This window comes from Geotrypetes seraphini, chromosome 18, assembly GCF_902459505.1.
Source record: "Geotrypetes seraphini chromosome 18, aGeoSer1.1, whole genome shotgun sequence".
NCBI classification, from domain to species: Eukaryota; Metazoa; Chordata; class Amphibia; order Gymnophiona; family Dermophiidae; genus Geotrypetes; species Geotrypetes seraphini.
This window is the reverse complement of record NC_047101.1, coordinates 12,799,984-12,822,989: the sequence shown is the minus strand read 5'-3', so window position 1 is coordinate 12,822,989 and position 23,006 is coordinate 12,799,984. Positions and strand designations below refer to the sequence as shown.

Genomic DNA, 23,006 nt, shown 5'->3' with positions numbered 1-23,006 from the left:
AGTGTAAAGTCATGCATCTCGGCAGCAGAAATCCATGCAGAACATACACCTTGAATGGAGTAGCACTAGCTAGGACTTCAGAAGAACGGGATTTGGGAGTAATCATCAGTGCAGACATGAAGGCGGCCAAACAAGTGGAGAAGGCCTCATCCAAGGCAAGGCAAATGATGGGATGTATCAAGAGAAGCTTCGTCAGCCGCAAGCCTGAAGTCATAATGCCACTTTACAGAGCCATGGTGAGACCTCATCTGGAGTACTGTGTGCAATTCTGGAGGCCACATTACCGTAAAGATGTGCTTCGAGCCGAGTCGGTCCAGCGGATGGCCACTAGAATGGTCTCCGGACTCAAGGGTCTCTCATACGAAGAAAGACTGGGCAAATTGCAGCTCTATAGTCTAGAGGAGCGCAGGGAAAGGGGGGACATGATTGAGACATTTAAATATGTCACAGGACGTGTCGAGGTGGAAAACGACATCTTCCTTCTCAAAGGACCATCGGTCACAAGAGGGCACGAACTCAAACTCAGAGGAGGGAACTTTAATGGTGACACCAGGAAGTACTTCTTCACAGAAAGGGTGGTGGATCACTGGAACAAACTTCCGATGCAGGTGATCAAGGCCACCAGCGTGCTCGACTTTAAGAATAAATGGGACATCCACGTAGGATCACTACGAGGGTCAAGCTAAAGAACTAAGTCATTAGCACCCAGACTTAATGGGGTGGGTCAGTAGAGTGGGCAGACTTGATGGGCTGTAGCCCTTTTCTGCCGTCATCTTTCTATGTTCTATGTTCTATGTTCACTTGGAATACTGCGTCCAACATTGGTCTCCCAACCTAAAAACATAGTAGATGACGGCAGATAAAGACCCGGATGGTCCATCCAGTCTGCCCAACCTGATTCAATTTAAATTTTTTTTTTTTTTTTTCTTCTTAGCTATTTCTGGGCAAGAATCCAAAGCTTTTCCCGGTACTGTGCTTGGGTTCCAACTGCCGAAATCTCTGTTAAGACTTACTCCAGCCCATCTACACCCTCCCAGCCATTGAAGCCCTCCCCTGCCCATCCTCCTCCAAACGGCCATACACAGACACAGACCGTGCAAGTCTGCCCAGTAACTGGCCTAGTTCAATCTTTAATATTATTTTCTGATTCTAAATCTTCTGTGTTCATCCCACGCTTCTTTGAACTCAGTCACAGTTTTACTCTCCACCACCTCTCTCGGGAGCGCATCCCAGGCATCCACCACCCTCTCCGTAAAGTAGAATTTCCTAACATTGCCCCTGAATCTACCACCCCTCAACCTCAAATTATGTCCTCTGGTTTTACCATTTTCCTTTCTCTGGAAAAGATTTTGTTCTACGTTAATACCCTTCAAGTATTTGAACGTCTGAATCATATCAAAACTGCTGGAGAGGGTGCAGAGACGAGCAACGAAACTAGTAAATGGTATGGAGAAACTGGAATACGAGGATCGACTTAAGAGACTGGGATTGTTCTCCCTTGAGAAAAGGAGATTGCGAGTGGATATGATCGAGACCTTCAAAATACTGAAAGGAATCGACAAAATAGAGCAGAAAAAATTATTTACATTGTCCAATTTGACATGGACAAGAGGACACGGAATGAAGCTAAGGGGGGACAAGTTCAGGACAAATATCAGGAAGTTCTGCTTCACGCAGAGAGTGGTTGACACCTTGAATTTTCTCCCAGAGGAGGTTATTGTGGAATCGACCGTCCTAGGATCCAAAAGCAAACTAGATGCACATCTCCTTACGAGAGGCATAGAAGGATATGGGTGACTAAAAATTACGCCAGGTGTACGCCTGGCAGGGCCTCCGCGTGTGCGGATTGCCGGACTTGATGGACCAAAGGTCTGATCCGGAGATGGCGCTTCTGAACTATGTTAAATTCTATCCACATGAAGTTTATTTTCCCCACTTTGATCACATTTTTGGAATGATTGAACGTTTAAACACAAAAATATACAAACTATATATGTACATACACATATATACATATACACTGTATATAAAATGTGATGGTTTTATTTTGTGTTGTTAATATGTTTGTACCACATGTACAGACCCCTGACACAAGCGTTTATGTTGAAACACGGCCCTTGTCGGGTCTTATAATAAAATTCTGCTATTCCTATCCCCGAGGCCCTTGGAGTCTTTTTTGCTGTTACTTTCTACCACGCCCTCTCTTCTTGCCGATTCAAATTCCATAAAAAATAAGGCCTAATGAATTAACACATTCTATAGTCATAAATTTCCTTCCTACCTGTTGCATAATAAGTAACTTCCCTGTATTAAAAATTAGCTGTGTTTCTAAAATGTTTATGAACTTTGAATTGATTTTAGTTGAGCAGTGTTGCACATCGGGTGACTGGTCAATTATCTTGCTAGCAGGAAATCAGGCACTTAAACAGCTGTCAAATTATGAAATTACTTGACAGCCCTTTGGTACTGAGAGGGGGCAAATGTAATTTTTATGCATATTTCCATTAAGTTTAGCCCGAGGCCTGGTTTCTGAAAATGTTTTTTGCTTGTTTATTTGAAAGCATTTTTGATTCTAGGGTCCTTTTCCTGACATTAGGCAGCTTTGCCTGTAGCTTCTCTTAATTCCTGCTTTTTAAAGTGATTTTTCTAGGCTGTTTTCATTATTGAAGCAAACTGTGGTTTGTAAAGTACATTCTTAACTTGATTTACACTATGGGCTACTCAGATTATCTTGCCTCCTATTAATAGGTGGTTTTTAGGACAAACTGTTTTATATACTGAATGTTATTTTTACAGGCAATGTTTACAGAGAGCTGAATAGATGTTCAAGCACAAGTTATGCCTACTGGGGCCCTTTTACTAAGGCACGCCAGCCGTTTTAATGCGTGCTAAACGCTAATGCGCCCATTATATTCTAATGGACGCACTGGCGTTTAGTGCGCACTAAATCTGCCAGTGTGCCTTAGTAAAAGAGGTGGACTGTTTGTGTGTATGTGAGTCTTTGATTTTTAACATTGTAGTTAGATTATTAAATTATTGTGGCTATTGTTTAAGTTACCATTTTTTTGTTTCTTTTGTTGTCATTTTTATCCTATATAATAAACCCTAGCCGCGCATGCGCACTCTTACCTGCGTGCTTCCGTGATCTGTGATCAGTAGGTCTGTGGCCGGCAGGAGTGCGTATGCGCGCTTACCTTTGACAGTGGCCGCCAGAAAAATTGGAAAGCGCTGGGCAGACAAATTCGCTGGCCTCCCTGCTCTCCCAGACCTCCATCAGCGAAAAACGGCACTACCGTCCGAAGTTTATTTTAAAGTTTAAAGCCACCGTGGCAGCTCCTCTCATGAGCCGCACTTGCGTCGGAGAAGGCTTCTGACGCAGGCAGGGATTGAGAGAGGAGCCGCCGCGGCATCTTTAAACTTAAAAAATAAACTTCAACCAGTAGTGCCGTTTTTCCGTTTCCGGCTGTGCCCTCTCTTCCTACCTTCAAATTGTCAGGCATGAAAAAGGAAGTCGCGTCAAGAGGGGTAGAGTGAACGCTCCCGACCAGAGGGACTTGGCTGCTGTTGCTGTCGCCGACTTTAAATAACATTTTGAAAGGTGGGATGGCGGGTGGGGAGAAGGGAGCCGTTGGGTCGGGGAGAAATCTAGCACTCGTTAATGTAATGGGTTTAAATACTAGTGTTAATATAATAATAATAATTTTATTTTTATATACCGCTAAACCAAAAATTGTTCTAGGCGGTTTACAACAAATAAACACAAGTCATACAGTGGAGAGTACAATGTAAAAGGAAGAAAAAAAAAATTCAAAACAAAATGCAATAAATAAGAATTGGTCCTACAGTAGAAAATATGATTTAAAAGAAAACTGCAATTTAAAAGAATGGTTCTAAGCGGATTACAACAAATAAGAACCGATCAAACAGTAAAAGAATTTAAATGAAGATACATTGCAAGACGGAAGCATAAAATTTTTAAATGAAACAACCAGTTAGGATACAAAATTTTTCAAACCGTTGGGTCTTCAATAGTTTTCTAAAATCAAGATAAGAAGAGGATCCTAGCATAATTTTACTGAACCAATCATTCAATGTGGAAGCTTGAAAAGAGAGAGTTCTCTCCAGAAATCTTTTGTAACAACATAATTTAGTGGAAGGAAATGTAAACAGACTTCTTGGCTGAGTCTTCTACAAGTGGACAGCGTTCGGTACTTGGTTCATAGGTCGATTGTTCTAGCTAGGTGTCTTTTGAGTCATTTGTTCTCTGATATAGGATGTATTTTCTTTGTTCCTTCTAGGATTCATCCTCTTGTCTTGCCATGCCATATTATTAATTTATGTTAATGTATTCCTGATGCAGTCGTCAGATGTTTAAATATTATTTATGATTTCTTAAATGAAGGCAATAGATTTTGTAGTTTCTAAATTGTGCATCCTATATGTCAGTAGTCATCTACCCAGTGGCGTATCGAGCATATGCGACACCCGGGGTCCATCATTTTTTGACACCCCCCACCCCGCCACGCCATCTGTATGAAAAACATGATGTAACCCACCCTATCAGATCTCAGCCATGACCCGACAACTCTTCCAGACCCCACCTAGCTGGGGTCCGCTCACCTTTCCACTTGCCTTCTAACTCCTTCCCTGGACCCTCTTCTGTTCTTCCCGGCCCTCTGAAAGTCTTTGACGTGCTCCCACGCATCTGGCCTAGTCCCGGCTCCTGCTCATGCGCCATCAATCCTCTAGCATTCCCCAGCGACCAGCAATCAGCTGATTGCTGCCGCTGGGGGAACCAGCGTCGCGATTAAACCTCTTGCCTGCTCTGGGATCGCAGCAGAGCCAAGACCCTGCCTGCTGTTCCCCCCCACCTGGAAGTTCCCGCACCATGACACCAAGGCCAGGAACACCCCCATCATGTTTGCACCCGGGGGGGGGGGGCGCCCCCCCCCCCCGGTATGCCACTGCATTCACCTTTCCCATATAAAAGGCCACAGAGTGGACATGAGAAAGCTCCAGGGACCACCAAAAGATGTAATATTTACAATACTAATTTTGATTCTACAAGCATTCTGCCATCCAACCATGCAATATTATACTGGTAAGAATCAGCCCATCTTGCTACAACGTACCACTGACCTTTCTCTAATTTTCAAACCTATCAAGCCTATAGTAAATTGGGAGGTGTATGCTCAGCGACTAATAAATCTGTAATTCTATTTTGCTTAGGTTTTGGGGTTGAGAAACTCCACTCCAACTTTGGTTAGCCATAAAATGACATCTCGAGAAAGCAATAAATCTATGTGCAAAGCGGGATAACACAGTCAAATGATAATTAGACCAATATTTTTCTTTAACAAGCTAGTGGAAATGGTGAAGAGACTAGCAGTAAAAAAAAAAAAAAAAATGCAAGCAGAAGAGGACAAGGAGAATTATCAGGAAAGAGAAAAAGGATGTAGAACAGTTAGATAAGCAAAGGCCCACACAGAGGAGAAAATTGTTAAGTCAATAAAAAGAGAAGACAGTCTCACTGCCAGGGTAATTTTCAAAGGCATCCACTTGAGTGAATAGGTATTTAGGTAGGAAAAATGGCCTAAGGGAAAATTGTCCTTTTAAAATGTGGCTTAAGTTATGAACTGCTGTGTTCATTTAGTCACATGAAGAAATGGAGTTCCCGTTGATGTGATTAGATTGGGAAAGGAAAGCAGCAAAGATTCACTGAATTTCAAATGTTTGCAGCATTGGGAGTTGTCTGAAAAATTGCTCTTTCATAATAAAAGAGATGGAAAAAAATATAAATAAAATAAAGGGTGAAAGTGGGATTTGTAAACGGGAGTTTCAGCAGAAGGCAGAAGATCCATGGTGAGTCAGAAACAGGTCCGAAGAGTCCAGCATCCAGTGCTAGATCCCAAAAAATAGATCTAGTTTGCATAATATATTACCATAGAAGATCAATGACTCTCCCAAGTCAACCTGGTTAATAATTTTGGTTATGCACTTTTCCTCTAGGAACTTCTCCAAATTTCTTCTACAATACTCTTGGTTTTTGTAAACTGCTTTGAATCCCATTGGAGATATAGCAGTACATAAAACACCATTAGCATTTTGCTATATTAGTCCCTTTGACCACATCCTATGGCAAAAGATTCCACAACCTATGAGGGGCGTTCAATAATATATCTACCTCAGTAGGAAAGAAGAGTTAAAAAATTTGGGGGTTTTATTTTTCAATATATTCCCCTGATAGCTCCATACACTTCATCCACTTTTCCTGCAATGACTTTAACCCCTGTGAAAAGAATTCTTCTGTTTGACCTTCAAGCCACGAGGTCACAGCTTCCTTGACGACTTCATCACTTGAAAACCATTGTCCATGGAGAGATTTCTTCAAAACTTGGAACAGGAAATAATCCAAGGGAGCCAGGTCAGGATTTTAGGGTGGATGGTTCAGCTGCTGAAATCCACATTCTCAGATGGCAGCTTGTGATTATCGTGATATGCGCACCGGTGCACTGTCATGAAGAAGCAGTTTTTCTCATCTTTTCTTCTTGACTGACTCTCACAAAGTGATCATTGTGTTGGCATAACTCTCCCCAGTTATGGTTGTCTTGTGTGGCATGAACTCCAAGAGCAAAAGTCCTTCATCATCCCAGAAGACAGTTGCCATGACTTTGCCTGCAGATTTTTTCTGTCTTGAACTTTTTAGGGGTGGGGATGACTTGTGTTTCCACTGCATTGCCTTTATTTTGGATTCAGGATCTCTATGATAGACTCAAGTCTCATCTCCAGACACTAAACGATGAAAAAACTTCACTTGGTCTTCATGGAGCATCTCCAAGTTCTCCTGACAGCACTAGGGCTTTGTGGCCTTCTGACATGGCATCAGCTTTTTGGAACTCATCTTGCACTAACCTTGAACATGCCCAACTTTTCGTGAATTATTTTCCAAACTGTTGGAGAGGCAAGCTGAGACTCTGGTCTGGGTTCAGTAGAGATATTTGGGAGTCATCAGCATAGAGGTGATACGTGAAGCCGTGGGAGGAGATCAGCGCTCCAAGTGTAGACTGAGAAAAGGAGCTGTCCCAGGACAGAGCCTTGAGGTACACCAATCGATAGCGGGAAGGCTGTGGAGGAGGAACCACCATTGCATACACTGAAGGTGTGATGGGAGAGAGGAAGAAAACCAGGGGAGGGCAGAACCCTGGAACCCCAACAAGGATAGCGCATCATGATTAGTCAATTTAGGCAACACTAGGCATAATTATACCAACAGCACCTACCTTTGACATGTGGTAGGTGCCTACTAGAGAATGACACGGGGACAAATTTTTCCCCATCCCTGTGGGAACTCATTTTCCTGTCCCGGCGGGTACTTTTCCTGTCCCTGCCCTATTCCTGCTAGGAATAGTGTTCGAGGCTTGTTCTCTACATTGCACCACTCTAGAAATCAAAATGTAGTAAAGATGAGCCAAGTATAGGACAATGCAGCCAATGTGACATCACTGATGAGGTTGTTTCTTAGGCATTGGTGGAATGAGGCATTATGACATCACAGTATCAGTTCTGGAATGTTGCTACTTTTTAGGTTTCTGCCAGGTACTTGTGACCTGAATTGGCCATTGTTGGAAGCAGGATACTGGGCTTGATGCTCTTTGACATATTTGCAAGCTTCTCTTTATTAAAATCCTTTTATCAAACTGTGCTAGAGGGTTTTAGCATCGAAGCATTTTCTCGCACTACAAACCTCTAGTGCAGCTTGATAAAAGGGGCCTTAATTAACAATTTTGGAAGGCTTAAGACCATTGTGAATACCACCCTTCACCTCCCCTCAGTTTCTGTTGGTACTCTCATCTGAAATGTGTTCATTGGTAGAGACATACTGCAGAGCATTTTCATAAAGCCAGCTCTTTCCAAAAATCTCCATTTGCATCTATATCTTGAATCTTACTGGTTGATAACCCACGGCAGTCAGTGCTTTTTTTTAAAAAAACGCTGCTCAAAATGAGCTCAGTTAGACCCAGATGCTCACTGCCAGCTGTTACCCAGGTACCAGCACTGAATATCCAGGTCTTTGGCGATGCATAAAAGTTATTTGGGTATGGTTGATATTCGGTGTGATATCCAAATGAGTAACCAGGAAGAGTCAGGTCAGCCTTCCCTACCTGGATAATCCTATGGACTATCAACACCCTCAGTTTTTATAATTTCACCAAAGAGGGGAACGAGTGTTGTGTACAAAGAATTTTGAATGAGTTTTGATTCAGTCTTTTATTGTTGGTGATGTTTGTTTGGTATATGTTGAAAATGCTATATTTTGACGACTTTCTTAAATTGTTATGCGTAATGTTGTTGCAACCCACCATGAAGTCATTCAGATTGGCGAAGTCGTAAATAATCGCATGTACAGTCCTGGTCAGGTACCCGAAACGCAGGCCAGCATTTCGCAGACCTACATTTAAGGCGTATGTCTCGCATCTACGTAGATGCGTGGTGATGCTTAAGCCCGCCCAAGGCCACTTCTGGGTGAAGCCACGCCCCCACTTTGGGCGTGTTTAAGCGTCGCTACTTGTCTGCGTAGACACGCTGTGCAGCTACATTGATGCGATCCGGAGGCCTACAATGTGGATGGTCCAGCCTCGAAGAGCTTTTTTTTAAAAAAAAATGTGCATCCCGATTGGCTGCCAGACGGCGGTAGGATGCGTGTTTTCGAGAATCAGGCCTTTTGTGTGTGACTAGCAAGACCTGGGTGAAGATCTAGTCTTGTGTTAAGTGAAGCTTTTCAGGGAGTACATTTCAGAGTGTGGGGACTGCTCCGGAGAAGGCTGCTGTTATTTTGATTAATGCATTTGAATATTAGCCCCTCTATTCATAATATCGGCTCCACGGCATTCAGAATCATATGCACTTTCCCAAGTTTAGATCACAAGCTTAACCTAATTTGCTGAAAATGTAGAGAACATAAGAACATAAGCAGTGCCTCTGCCGGGTCAGACCAGAGGTCCATCCCGCCCAGCAGTCCGCCCCCGCGGCGGCCCAACAGGTCATGACCTGCCTTAATCACCAGAAGGGGCCCCCTTGCCCCCTAGGTTTCTCATCGAAGTCCTATCTTCCCATCAAAGTCCTAACCCTCCGACCTTGCACCTGCACGACCTGGTGAGCTGTCTATACTTATGCAACACCCCAGCACCTCCCTCAGTACCCCACGATCCCCTTTTCCCTCAGGAATCTGTCCAATCCCTGTTTGAATCCCTGTACTGTACTCTGCCGGATCACTTCCTCCGGGAGCGCATTCCATTTGTCCACGACCCTTTGGGTGAAGAAAAACTCAAAACCTATTTTTCAAAGATTTTTGTGGTGGAGAATAAAAAGAACAGTGTAACGAACATTATTCTAACCTGATTCAAAGCTCATTTAAATTTATTCTCTAAAACAGCTGACACACATATTTATTGGCCACACCAAGATACATTTCCTGTAATCCAAGCTGTTGTTTTTAGATCCCTTAAGAGGCTGAAGGAATAATAGATCTGAATAAACAATTCCCCCCCCCCCCCCCCTCTGCCCTTACACTTGCTTCATCAAGACAATAACATTTCTTTAAAAATAGGCCTGGGGCATTTAAGGAAGGTCAGGATGACTTCATTCTCTGGTAATGTGCATGTGGGGATGAACCTGGCTCGAATTACTGAATGTGTTCACGCTCTGATAAATCCACAAACCTGCAGGAAGGAGATGGCAACTGGCATGTTGGGAATACAATCAGATAAATTTCCTGGAAAACACAGCAGGGGAATAAAGCAGGGAAAAAGACTGTCGGCAATAACGCTTTCTTAGACTAGATTTTTTTCAATGCAAAAAAATAGGCATAGCACCGAATATGCATTTACTAATTGGAAATTTGTAAAATGCTTATATTTTAATCATAGCCCTTAGGATACCCATATCAAAACCTGTAAATAAAATTTAGCCCTTGTTATGATTGGGGTTGTAAATTTTCATGTTCATTTCATGACTACCGTATTTTCGCGGATATAACGCGCGCGTTATACGTGATTTTACGTACCGCGCATACCCCTCGCGCGTTATATGCCTGAGCGCGGTATACAAAAGTTTTAAAACATAGTTCCCACCCCGCCCGACGCCCGATTCACCCCCCCAGCAGGACCGCTCGCACCCCCACCCCGAACGACCGCTCGCACGCGCTCCCACCCGCACCCGCATCCACGATCGGAGCAAGAGGGAGCCCAAGCCCTCTTGCCCGGCCGACCCCCCGACGTCCGATACATCCCCCCCCCCCCCCGGCAGGACCACTCGCACCCTCACCCCGAAGGACCGCCGACTCCCCAACAATATCGGGCCAGGAGGGAGCCCAAACCCTCCTGGCCACGGCGACCCCCTAACCCCACCCCGCACTACATTACGGGCAGGAGGGATCCCAGGCCCTCCTGCCCTCGACGCAAACCCCCCCCCCCCAACGACCGCCCCCCCCCCAAGAACCTCCGCCCGTCCCCCAGCCGACCCGCGACCCCCCTGGCCGACCCCCACGACACCCCCACCCACCTTCCCCGTACTTTGTGTAGTTGGGCCAGAAGGGAGCCCAAACCCTCCTGGCCACGGCGACCCCCTAACCCCACCCCGCACTACATTACGGGCAGGAGGGATCCCAGGCCCTCCTGCCCTCGACGCAAACCCCCCTCCCTCCAACGACCGCCCCCCCCCCAAGAACCTCCGACCGACCCGCGACCCCCCTGGCCGACCCCCCCACCCCCCTTCCCCGTACCTTTGGAAGTTGGCCGGACAGACGGGAGCCAAACCCGCCTGTCCGGCAGGCAGCCAACGAAGGAATGAGGCCGGATTGGCCCATCCGTCCTAAAGCTCCGCCTACTGGTGGGGCCTAAGGCGCGTGGGCCAATCAGAATAGGCCCTGGAGCCTTAGGTCCCACCTGGGGGCGCGGCCTGAGGCACATGGGCCAAACCCGACCATGTGTCTCAGGCCGCGCCCCCAGGTGGGACCTAAGGCTCCAGGGCCTATTCTGATTGGCCCACGCGCCTTAGGCCCCACCAGTAGGCGGAGCTTTAGGACGGATGGGCCAATCCGGCCTCATTCCTTCGTTGGCTGCCTGCCGGACAGGCGGGTTTGGCTCCCGTCTGTCCGGCCAACTTCCAAAGGTACGGGGAAGGGGGGTGGGGGGGTCGGCCAGGGGGGTCGCGGGTCGGTCGGAGGTTCTTGGGGGGGGGGGCGGTCGTTGGAGGGAGGGGGGTTTGCGTCGAGGGCAGGAGGGCCTGGGATCCCTCCTGCCCGTAATGTAGTGCGGGGTGGGGTTAGGGGGTCGCCGTGGCCAGGAGGGTTTGGGCTCCCTTCTGGCCCAACTACACAAAGTACGGGGAAGGCGGGTGGGGGGGTCGTGGGGGTCGGCCAGGGGGGTCGCGGGTCGGCTGGGGGACGGGCGGAGGTTCTTGGGGGGGGCGGTCGTTGGGGGGGGGGGGTTTGCGTCGGGGGCAGGAGGGCCTGGGATCCCTCCTGCCCGTAATGTAGTGCGGGGTGGGGTTAGGGGGTCGCCGTGGCCAGGAGGATTTGGGCTCCCTCCTGGCCCAATATTGTCGGGGAGTCGGCGGTCCTTCGGGGTGGGGGTGCGAGTGGTCCTGCCGAGGGGGGAGAAGAATCGGACGTCGAGGGGGGGCATCAGGCTTTCAGGATGGGGACAGGACTTCAAGGGGGGACAGGCAGATCTTCAAGGGGGACAGGCAGACCTTCAAGGGGGGACAGGACTTCAAGGGGGACAGGCACGGAGAGGCGGGGCAGTGCACCGAAAGTCAGGGCGGGTGAACGGTGAGTCGGGGCAACCAGAGGAGAGTCGGGGCAGTGCACCGAAAGTCAGGGTGAGTCGGGGCAACCAGATGAGAGTCGGGGAGGGCGAAAGGAGAGTCGGGGTGGCCAGAGGAGAGTCGGGGAGAGCGAAAGGAGAGTCGGGGTGGCCAGAGGAGAGTCGGGCAGCATGCGCGTTATATGCCTGAGCGCGGTATAGAAAAGTTTTTGTACATATCATCGTGATTTCTGCGCGCTATACCCCTGTGCGCGTTTTACAATGGTGCGCGTTATATCCGCGAAAATACGGTAGTCATAAAAGAAATGCATTTGAGCTGCAAAAACCCCAAGGAACAGTACAGTTTTTTGTGGGTTTTTTTTTTTTGGGGGGGGGGGAAGAACTTATGTGCACGACAGAAGAACGAGACTTGGGAGTGATTGTATGTGATGATCTTAAGGTGGCCAGACAGGTTTAAAAGGTGACTGCGAAAGCTAGAAGGATGCTAGGGTGCATAAGGAGCAGTATGGCCAGTAGGAAAAAGGAGGTATTGATGCCCCTGTATAAGACTTTGGAGAGATCTCATTTAGAATATCGTGTACAATTCTGGAAGCTGCACCTTCAAAAAGATATAAAAATGATGGAGTCAGTCCAGAGGAAGGTTACTAAAATGGTGTGTGGTCTTCGTGATAAGGCGTATGGGGACAGATTTAAAGATCTCAATCTGTATACTTTGCAGGAAAGGCGGGAGAGGGGAGATATGATAGAGACGTTTAAATACCTACGTGGCATAAATGCGCACAATTGACTTCCTTTCATTTGAAAGGAAGCTCTGGAATGAGAGGGCATAGGATGAAGTTAAGAGGTGAGAGGCTCCGGAGTTATCCAAGGAAATACTTTTATACAGAAAGGGTGGTAAATGCGTGGAACAGTCTCCCGGAAGAAGTAGTGGAGACAGAGACTGTGTTTGATTTCAAGAAAGCCTGGGATAGGCAGGTGGGATCTCTTAGAGAAAGGAAGAGATAATGGTTACTGCAGATGGAGGAATGAGGCATTATGACATCACAATCTGAGCTCCATAATGTTACTACTTATGATTTTAAAGGGTTTGAGGCTTGTGCAGATGAGGACGGAGCTTAGGCATTGGTGGAATGAGGCATCATGACATCATAATCTGAGCTCTAGAATGTTGCTACTTATGATTTGAAAGTGTTTGAGGCTTGTGCAGTTGAGGACGCAGCTTGCAGGAATGGGTCAAGGATAGGAAAAGAACTCGCCGCGACAGGAAAATGAGTTCCCGTGGAGACGGGAAAAAATTTGTGTCGTTCTCTAATCTGCATCTCCAAATGCCTGTTACTTGGCACTGTTGCTCTTGTTCAACATCAAGATATGTAATGCAGCCATTTTCACCATCTGCCAATTAAAGGGTTAACCAGCTATGGGTTACCACATAAAGGGTATGGGACCTGATATACCACTTTTTCTGTGGGGCTACACAATCAAAGCAGTTTACATATTGTAGACAGGTACTTATTTTGCACTCGGGACAATGAAGGGTTAAGTGACTTACCCAGAGTCACAAGGTGCTGCAGTGGGAATCAAGCTCACAACCTCAGGGCGCTGAGGCAGCTGCTCTAACCACTAGACCACTTGAATGGGACTGACTTTTATGTGGACCTGTTTATGTCATTAACCTGGCTGGTTAAGTACTTAATATCCTCACTTAACTGGCCAAGTGCCAAACCCACTCCTGGAACCCCTCAAAATAATCAGTTTTTAGTTCGACGTTAACCAGTAATTTTCAGTGGCACCAACCACTTAAATATTGCTGAAAATTAGTGGTTAGCCCTGAACAAGTAATTCAACTGGCCTGGAGACATTTTTGCTGGTTAAAGACTGCGAAGATCTGCAAAGGGACCTAATGACGCTAGAAGAATGGGCCAAGAAATGGCAAATGAACTTTAACGTAGGGAAATGCAAGGTCATGCATGTAGGGAAAAAGAACCCGATGTTCAGCTACAAAATCGGGGGATCACTGCTAGGGGTAAGTAACCTTGAAAGAGACCTGGGAGTGATGGTAGACACATCTTTGAAGACGTCGGCACAGTGCACCACAGCCTCAAGAAAAGCAAACAAAATGTTGGGTATCATTAAGAAGGGTATCACGACCAGGACAAAGGAGGTCATCCTGCCACTGTATCGTGCAATGGTGCGACCGCATCTGGAGTACTGTGTCCAGTACTGGTCGCCGTAACTCAAGAAGGACATGGCGATACTTGAGGGAGTCCAGAGAAGAGCAACTAAACTCCTGATAAGGGGTATGGAAAATCTCTCATATACTGACAGACTGAAAAAGCTGGGGCTGTTCTCCCTGGAAAAGCGGAGACTTAGAGGAGACATGATAGAAACCTTCAAGATCCTGAAGGGTATAGAAAAGGTAGACAGGGACAGATTTTTCAGATTATGGGGAACCACAAGTACAAGGGGGCACTCGGAGAAATTAAAAAGACAGGTTTAGAACAAATGCCAGAAAGTTCTTTTTCACCCAGAGGGCGGTGGATACATAGAACGCGCTTCCGGAGGCTGTGATAGGCCGGAGCACGTTACAAGGCTTCAAAGAAGGTTTGGATAGGTTCCTAGAGGATAAAGGAATTGAGGGGTACAGATAGGAGTAGCGGTAGGTTATAGGGATAGTCTGGGACCATTGCTCAGGCAATGGGCCTGATGGGCCACCGCGGGAGCGGACCGCTGGGCGAGATGGACCTCTGGTCTGCCTCAGCGGAGGCAACTTCTTATGTTCTTATGTAAATCACTTTGAATTTTAAGCCCATCAATTGTTCACTTGTATATGATGGGTGTTTTGACGGAGCAAGATCTACACGCAAGCAGTTCAGAGATTACCTAACACACATAGCTACACTTTTCCAACTTAAATAATGGTTGCCATAGCACTGGATTATATCTGAAATAATTTAAATCAAAGCTCAATATCATTTATGATTTCTATCAACTTTAAGACCTTGAAATGTAGTCGGTATTAAAGAACTGATATGTAGCTATGACGTCTTTTCTTGATGTATGCAACAATATGAAACCAAAATATCCTCTCTCTTGAAGGTTGGCTGAAGCTCTAGTCTATTTATTTATTTATTTTATTTTCGTATATGCTACCAGCAAGTCTGAGAACTTTTGAAGTGGTATACATTCAGGTACAGTAGGTATTTTTCTGTCCCTGAAGGACTCTCAATCCAAATCTGCACCTGAGGCTATGAAGAGTTAAGCAACTTGCCCAAGATCACGAGATTTGAACTGGATTTCCCTGGTTCTCAGCCTGCTCTATCCATTAGGCTATTCCTTTAATGTGCTATGGTAGCCATTAACTCATTACAGATCATGGATCACAACTCTAAACTTTGCACTTGATTAAACAACAATCACCTATTTCTCAACCCCCACCAAATCAAGAGGATTAATATTCTCTCGTACACCATTGCCAGGTCTTGCCACCCCACTAATTCTTTCAGGCCAGGGGTGTCAAAGTCCCTCCTCGAGGGCCGCAATCCAGTCGGGTTTTCAGGATTTCCCCAATGAATATGCATGAGATCTATTAGCATACCATGAAAGCAGTGCATGCAAATAGATCTCATGCATATTTATTGGGGAAATCCTGAAAACCCGACTGGATTGCGGCCCTCGAGGAGGGACTTTGACACCTCTGTTTTAGGCACACCAATACCAATTATCACCACACTTCGAATACTCAGTGTCACATTTGATAGCACTTTAAGCTACAAACCTGAAATCTTTTCAGTTATTAAATGCAGTTTTTTCAAACTTAGGAAAATCCGCTCACTGGAACTCCTCCTTTATTCTTTGGCACTCAATACACTGGTACATTCACTCATTATTAGTCAATTAGATTACTGTAATTCTGTCTATCAGGAAATCACAGTAAAGAGTTACATCACTTGCAGATAATCCAAAATACCTTCCATCAAACTTAAATCATCACACTAGCTTCCCATCACATACAGAATTATATTCAAAATTCTTCTTGTATTTAAAACAAGGATGTTTCATTCAACCCCTTACCTTGATCAACTTATAATACCATACATACCCTCAAGTGCAAAAGCTTTCTTAAACATAGGAAAATGAGGGTTGCAAATGAATGTGGAGTGGCAGACACTGCACTATTCCCTCTAAGCCAGGGATTTCAAAGTCCCTCCTTGAGGGCCGCAATCCAGTCAGGTTTTCAGGATTTCCCCAATGAATATGCATGCACATAGATCTCATGCATATTCATTGGGGAAATCCTGAAAACCCGACTGGATTGCGGCCCTCAAGGAGGGACTTTAGGACCCCTGCTCTAAGCTGAGAGGGAATCCTCCACCTACAGTCTTGCCAGTAGGTGGTTCTGTTTCACTATCACATATTCATTAGTGATGGACAGGCAAGCTCTGTAGGACTCCAGGGAACCTGTCTTTCCTTAGCAATTGAAAACACAGTATTGAAGATGTGCCTCCCACTGGCAGCATGGTAGTTGGAGGACTCCTGCTTAGCTTAGAGGGAACAGTGGCAGGGCGTTTAAGAGATGGGAACTTAAGTAGAGAAAAATGACTCTGTAGAAACTTCCAGATACAATTGAGAGGTGGGAAGGGAATGAGCGAAGAATGGCTTGGAAAGATCAAAGACAGTGAACGGGAGAATAAGGAAACCAGAGAGTCACAAGATAAGGTGGCGTCTTCTGTCTCCTCTACTGGTTTTTCTCTGCAAGCAAGAGCACACAGGGCCCCTGCTTGTGGGGTTTTAAACTCATTGATATTACAATGGGGACCAAAGAGCTAATACTCCCCGAAGTGGCAGAAATAAGATTTTAACTCTGGTTCCCCATTTTTAGCCCAACGCAGAATGACACGGTGACAAAATTCATCACCATTATCCGAATAACCACAGGAAACCATCCCATGTCATTCTATAGTGTCTATTTCAGCCTCAGTCCTTCTACACCAGCATTTTTCAATGCAAGAATTAAGGGTCAGTGGCTTGGCCCATTCATACTCTGATTCTTATGTGAGTCAAGTATAGGATAATGAAGCCATTGTGACATCACTGATGAGGTTGGCTCTTATTGGTGGAATAAAACATTATGACATCATAGTATCAGCTCTGGATACCAGAGACTGTCATTCTTTAGTGTCTATCTCAAGGCTTGAAGGTCAGTGGATGTGCCCATTCATACTCTGATTCTTCCCTCTCTCCTTAAAGAATGACATGGAGATAGTTCCCCGTGGTTATCCGTGGGGACAGGAACGGTGATGAATTTTGTCACCGTGTCATTCTCTAGCTACAACCACCGGGCTCCTCGTCCATGCTGCGAACACCGATATACCTCAATTGAAGCTGAAAAGGTTATGCGTTCTTAAATCATTCACTAAGACGATGAAGGACAAGTTAAAATCACACAGTCATTTCATTTACTAAAGTTAATATGTTATACGGTGGCGCTAAAGAGGTGTGAAAGTAGCTAAGGAAGAGCCTGAAAACTCATGAATAAATAGATTTCATCAACAATTGTTCTGTGAAGATAACCACAGTAGTTGTTTTGGCTGCTTACTTGAATTTATAACTTTAAAATGTCACCGAGGATTTATCGGTGTGGTCCTACGTTCTGCAAGCAGATTGCAGGCAGAAAATAACTCCTATAACACTGTATATGAGTGAGGAAGAACAGCTAGCGCAAATTAAGCTCACAGTTTAACTCTTTGGCAACAAAGACTTGAACATCACGAATCAGGGTTATCAACAGTGCTCCCTCTAAGCGGGCGGGTGTTGTGGGCAAAATTTTTTTCGCTGTGCGCTACAAATATCGGGCGCCAGCGCCAACTCGCCCGATTCTCCTCTCGCCGCCCTGCCATCTCCGTACGCCGTGCGCTGTGACGTAAACTTGTGCGCTGCGATGCAATATTTTGTGCGCCAGCGCACGCCAGCGCAGCTTAGAGGGAACACTGGTTATCAAATGTCCGGATTTACTCGGATATGCCTCCTTTTTATTGGACTGTCCAAGCTTCCGGCTGGGTTTTCAAAACCCGGCATTTTTCCAGGTTTTGGAAACCATTGAGCTCGGGGCCCTGCCTGGAGGGCATCTGCGCATGCGACCTGATGCTGTCACACACATGTGTTAATGTGTGCGACATCCGTGCATGCACAGAAGCCCTCCCGATGTGGAGCCGGGGTTGGGGGAAGAACGGGGTGGGGCTATGGGTGGAATGGGGCAATGCTGTGGGTAGAATAGGGCGGGGCCACACATCCTCTTTTTTTTTTTTTACGAAAAAAATCTGGAAACCCTATCTTGAATCAATGTTGTGTATGGTACAAGAAAGGCCTTTCTAGTTTTCTGCGACAGACCTGCTTCTAAACCTCTTGCTGAATTCTTCCCTGCCCCCCTAATTCTATAAACTGGGGCAGCCAACTTTGTTTAGTGTGCAAAGTTGGGTTCCCAATTTAAAGAATAAGTTTTGCATGCATTATAATTTAATAATTAAATGTGAATGGGAGTTAGCAGCCAGTTATTGTCTTAAATTGGTGTTAATTAGCACAAAATGCTAGTTGCTCACACAACTGACCTTAGTCACCGTTCTAGAAGATGTGCATGCAGTTTCGGTCAAATGCAAATTCTAGGGCATATAACACAGTAACATAGTAAATACTGCACTGGTTGCCAATGGAGGCAAGGATTATCTTCAAATTTGCTTGCCTCTGCTTCAAAACCCTAACAGGCTCGTCCCCAATCTACCTGTCAGATCACTTTGTCCGTCCTGGCCCCACCCGCACACGTAACGTCCACTTGTTTGCCTTCCCGTCCCTAAAGTGCTGCATCTACAAGAGATTCCTTGACACATCCCTGGCGTTCCAGGCAGGCAAATGGAACAAATGTCTATCCACTCTCATCTCTAATTCTCCCTCCTACCAAACTTTCAGGAAATCAATCAAAACTTATCTCTTTGACAAATATCTCTGACTCCCGCCCCACCTTGTAACTCTACCTTTAACTACGCCTTGTACCTCCTACCTACCTGCACCCAACTTCCTAAGCTACGCTGATTGACTTGTTTGTAACTTCGCTATGTCCTTCTTGCCTGCTCCCGACTTGCTAAGCTATTTTGATTGACTTATTTGTAACTTCGCTGTCTATGTACAGTCTCTTGCCATGTAAACCGCTTTGAACTATTCTGGTACTGCGGTACACAAAAATAAAGTTATTATTATTAAATGATGGCAGATAAAGACCTGAACGATTTATTCAGTCTGCCCATTACTTATACACATTATAACTTCATGGCTAAATTAACTTGTCTTTTTTCTTTGATCTATCTGGGCCTTAGACCATAAAGTCCAACTGGAACTGTCCTAGGTTCCAACTGCTAGAGTTGCCGTCCAAGCTCACGCCAGCCTTTCCAATCGTCCCGTTATTTGCAGGCTACCTGCTGTAAAGTCTGGCCAGTAACGTCCTCATGTTCCAAGTTGCTGGAGTATCCCATTGATGCCCTCCCCAGCCCATCCTACACCGAATCACCATCTATGGGACACATATCATGCAAGTCTGCCCAGAACCAGCCTTAGTTCTTTAATTTAAACCATTTTCTAATTAAAGATCCTCTGTGTTTATCCCACGGTTACTGTTTTCCTTTCCACCATCTCCCTAGGGAGGGCATTCCAAGCATCCTCCACCCTCTCCATGAAAAATAATTTCCTAACATTGCTCCTACGTTTTCTTCCCCACAACCTCAATTTATGTCCTCTAGTTTTACCATTTTCCCTTCTCTGAAAAAAATTAGGTTCTATATTAATGCCTTTCAATATTAATACCATTCTATTTTAATACCTATGGAAGGGGATCGGCAAGTCAGAGGTGTGTCTATGAGTTACACACACAGGTTCCAGAATACTAGGGGTTATGTGCCTTACTTTCAACAGTTCGGTAAGAACACTTGCACCAACCTTTGACATGGCTTAAGGGCTCACTCCTAAGGCTGGGCGTAAAACTGCAAACTTACCCTAGTATTCTATAATGGCAGAACTGCTGGTATCGAACTTGCACTCAGCCCTCACCATTGGGGTGCCAAAATTCTGGTACCATTTATTGAATCTACCCCTTAAAGGGAAATTTTATAACTGGGTGTCACATAATCTAATCTAAATCTTTGGATTTATATACCTTGTCATCTCCCCAAAGGAGACACATAAAAATTTATGGCCTAGAATTCTTTCTATAACTCATTTAGACATTGGCTTGCCTATCTCTTATAAGGCCATTATTTTGCGCTCCTCAAATCCAGATATCTCAATCCCATCAAAGTTCTTTGAAATATTTGACACTATGATAGCTCTGGCTATCCATCACATTGCCTGCAATTGGAAAGACAGTTCTAATCTCAATTTTCACGAATGGTGGAATCATTTGTGTATAATTAGAAAATCTGAAGAAATCATTGCTTCCAAACATAACAGTATTGCTAGCTTCAATAAGAAATGGGCTCCGACATCTTGGATCATTTTTGAGGACTTGAGTTGAAATTTATGCTTATATTTGATATCTTTTATATATATATTAATTTCTTGCTGAATTTCCTTTCTGTACAAGTTAATGCTTGATTATATTGAAAAAATTCAATAAATATATAATACATAAGAAATGGGCTCCGCGAGACGATTTCTGTAGAAACACTTTCCCCCCTCTTTTACAAAGGGGTGTTAAGCTTATTAGCATGCGCTCAATGCTAATTCCGTGCATGCTATCCTATGGATGCGTTAGCGGTTAGCGCACACATTGATTTAGTGCACGCTAAATCTGTGCCAAAACGCTTAGCGCGCCTTTGTAATCTCACTTGACTTCTCTATAGCTGAAAGATTTTTAGAAAGTGGTAATTCATGTCTTAATTTAAAAAAATCCTAAATGGTTTATATCAATTAAAACATACAAAAGATAAAAACAAACCATATCATAACATCTACATAACTAAACAATTTATTCTCTGCAAATGTCAACTGATAAATCACAAGAATACAATAGCAAACATGGTTAAGCAGATTCTTTGCTTCAAATGCCAACTAATAGGTCCCAAAAATGCAATAACACACAACGGAGTTTTGATCTGTTTCTTAAATTGAACAATACTTTAACACAGGCTTTAGGCTCCTGTATGTTTTGATAAAATAGGCATCTGCTTATTCTCCCAACCTAGGTGATCCGTTTAGAAAAGTATCTAAAGGGATCAACATATTAGCCCAAAATTGGTACACCGTCAAAAGCACGCCGGCAATCCCGCAGCAACATTTGCATGCCGGACATATGCTTGCCGCCGCTTTTAAGCCTTTGCATTAACGCTATGGAGGGAATCCCCCCCGAACATTTACAAGTCCTTGCACTCCCATTGGGGGGGGGGGTTTGGGGGGAACCCCCTAAATACACTGGAAAAAATCCCATTCTCTTTTCTGTTTTCGTTGTTCGAGAGTTTTCAGTGTAGGGGGGGTTTCCCCCCCACTCCCCCCAATGGGAGCAGGACTTGTAAATGTAGTGGGAGGTTTCCCCCACCCCTCATATTGCTAAACGGAAAGGCTTAAAAGTGACAGAAGCGGCAGTGCACATATGTCCTGCACACAAATGTCACTGCGGGATTGTCAGGGTACCAAAATCGGGCACACTTTTGACAGGTGAACCCCCAAATTGCTAAAATTAATTATCCATGTAAACATAGAAAAGGTTTTCCTTTCGAACTGTTAATACTAAATTATTAACCCTCCCTAGGACAATAATTTAAGAGTGTTTTATTTCTTCTCGGAATAGGTGGAAAGTAATTCTAAACCATACCAGCATAGAAGGCAGCATGTGGCACATCAAACTGAAAACAATATTTGTCATGAAGAGTACAGCTACTATTTGCCATTGGGTGAATCCTTTATCCACAGACTTATTACAAGATTGGACAAAATTACATTGTTCAGATGAAACTAATATCACAGTTGAAGCCGATCAAGCAAATGCGTCTGAGCCTCCGAGCATAAGGACAGCAAATCAGCACAGTATTACAAGAACTGTTGAATAAACATACCCGTCTTCTCGGCCTTGTGCTTTGTGCTTTCTTGTCCTGGAAGACAAGGGCAGGGACCTTCACATCGCATTGTAATGGTTTTTCCTGAAGTGCAGGTATGGAAGTCCAGTTTGCACTGTAGTCAAGACACAACAAATGTAAGAATTACAGCAATAGCTTGGCAGCAACCTTAATAGAGACGTGGCAGACGCTTTGAAGCACAACAAAAAGAATCCAACAGAGCTGCAGAAAATGTAGAGCAACAGAAAACCAAGAACTACTGCAGAAGCAATGTATGTGATGCCAAACCTTTATTTCCAACACAACGTCGTTATGAAATGGTGCACCTTTGTAATGATGGAAGAGGGACCTGACATGGTCCGTGTTTCGATTGACAAATCTTCCTCAGGGGTCTGAAGAAATTCACCAAGGTCCACGAGGACGTGCTAGAGAACCGAACTGCTTATAGGATTGGGAATGCCTTGAAGTGCGTATCAGAACGGGGCTGATCAGCGAAGTGATTTGGCATCATAGACATTGCTTCTGCAGATGCTTTGAAGCAAAAATATTGTTGTATTAAGGAAGGAAGTGAAAATCTTTCCAATGTATAGGTTTGATCCCACTGAAAATGAGTTCATTGTAATTGGATCAATGCCATTTTCAATAGGGTAATTGCTAGGTCCAGGTCCCTTCCCCAGATTCAGGTTGGTTCCCGATTGGTGAATTTCTGTATCGGGGTTGATAATTCAGCCTGATTTAAGCCTGATTCTACATGGTTAAATCCTGCTGATTGGCTTTGCTACTGATGTTCAACATTTAATCCGATTGCAATGCTAAATGAATATTAACACAGACCACTGTATATTACATCACAATTATAGACCACAAAACCACACAGATCAATGCGGTTCACAAAATTTAAAAAAAATTGGACATTTCCAGTGAACTACAGAATAATCATTAATCATTTTAGTTCTCTAAAATTTTGTGGATAAGAATGATTTTAATAACTTTCTGAAATGTGTGTAAGAGCAAGACCTTCTGAATAAAATGTGTAACTCTTTGTCCAGTTTTTGCTGAGGTGGTGTAGGCCTGGAGTTGAGGCAGAGTC

At 44.7% G+C, this 23,006-nt stretch overlaps 1 protein-coding gene and 1 long non-coding RNA gene across 5 annotated transcripts in view; one reads left to right on the top strand and one right to left on the bottom strand.

Annotated features, from left to right (window-relative positions):
- Positions 1–22,931, top strand: part of LOC117351671 — a 235,442-nt gene extending 212,511 nt beyond the window's left edge. The window contains exon 4 of the long non-coding RNA XR_004537497.1: positions 21,652–22,931. This is a non-coding gene — a long non-coding RNA (uncharacterized LOC117351671). The remainder of the gene's footprint in view (positions 1–21,651) is intronic.
- SPOCK1 (SPARC (osteonectin), cwcv and kazal like domains proteoglycan 1) overlaps positions 1–23,006 on the bottom strand; it is a 462,854-nt gene that overhangs the window by 101,634 nt on the left and 338,214 nt on the right. For all 4 annotated transcript variants that reach the window (XM_033927310.1, XM_033927308.1, XM_033927309.1 and 1 more), the window contains exon 6: positions 21,917–22,031. In XM_033927310.1, the coding sequence (XP_033783201.1) occupies positions 21,917–22,031 (115 nt within the window). The remainder of the gene's footprint in view (positions 1–21,916; positions 22,032–23,006) is intronic.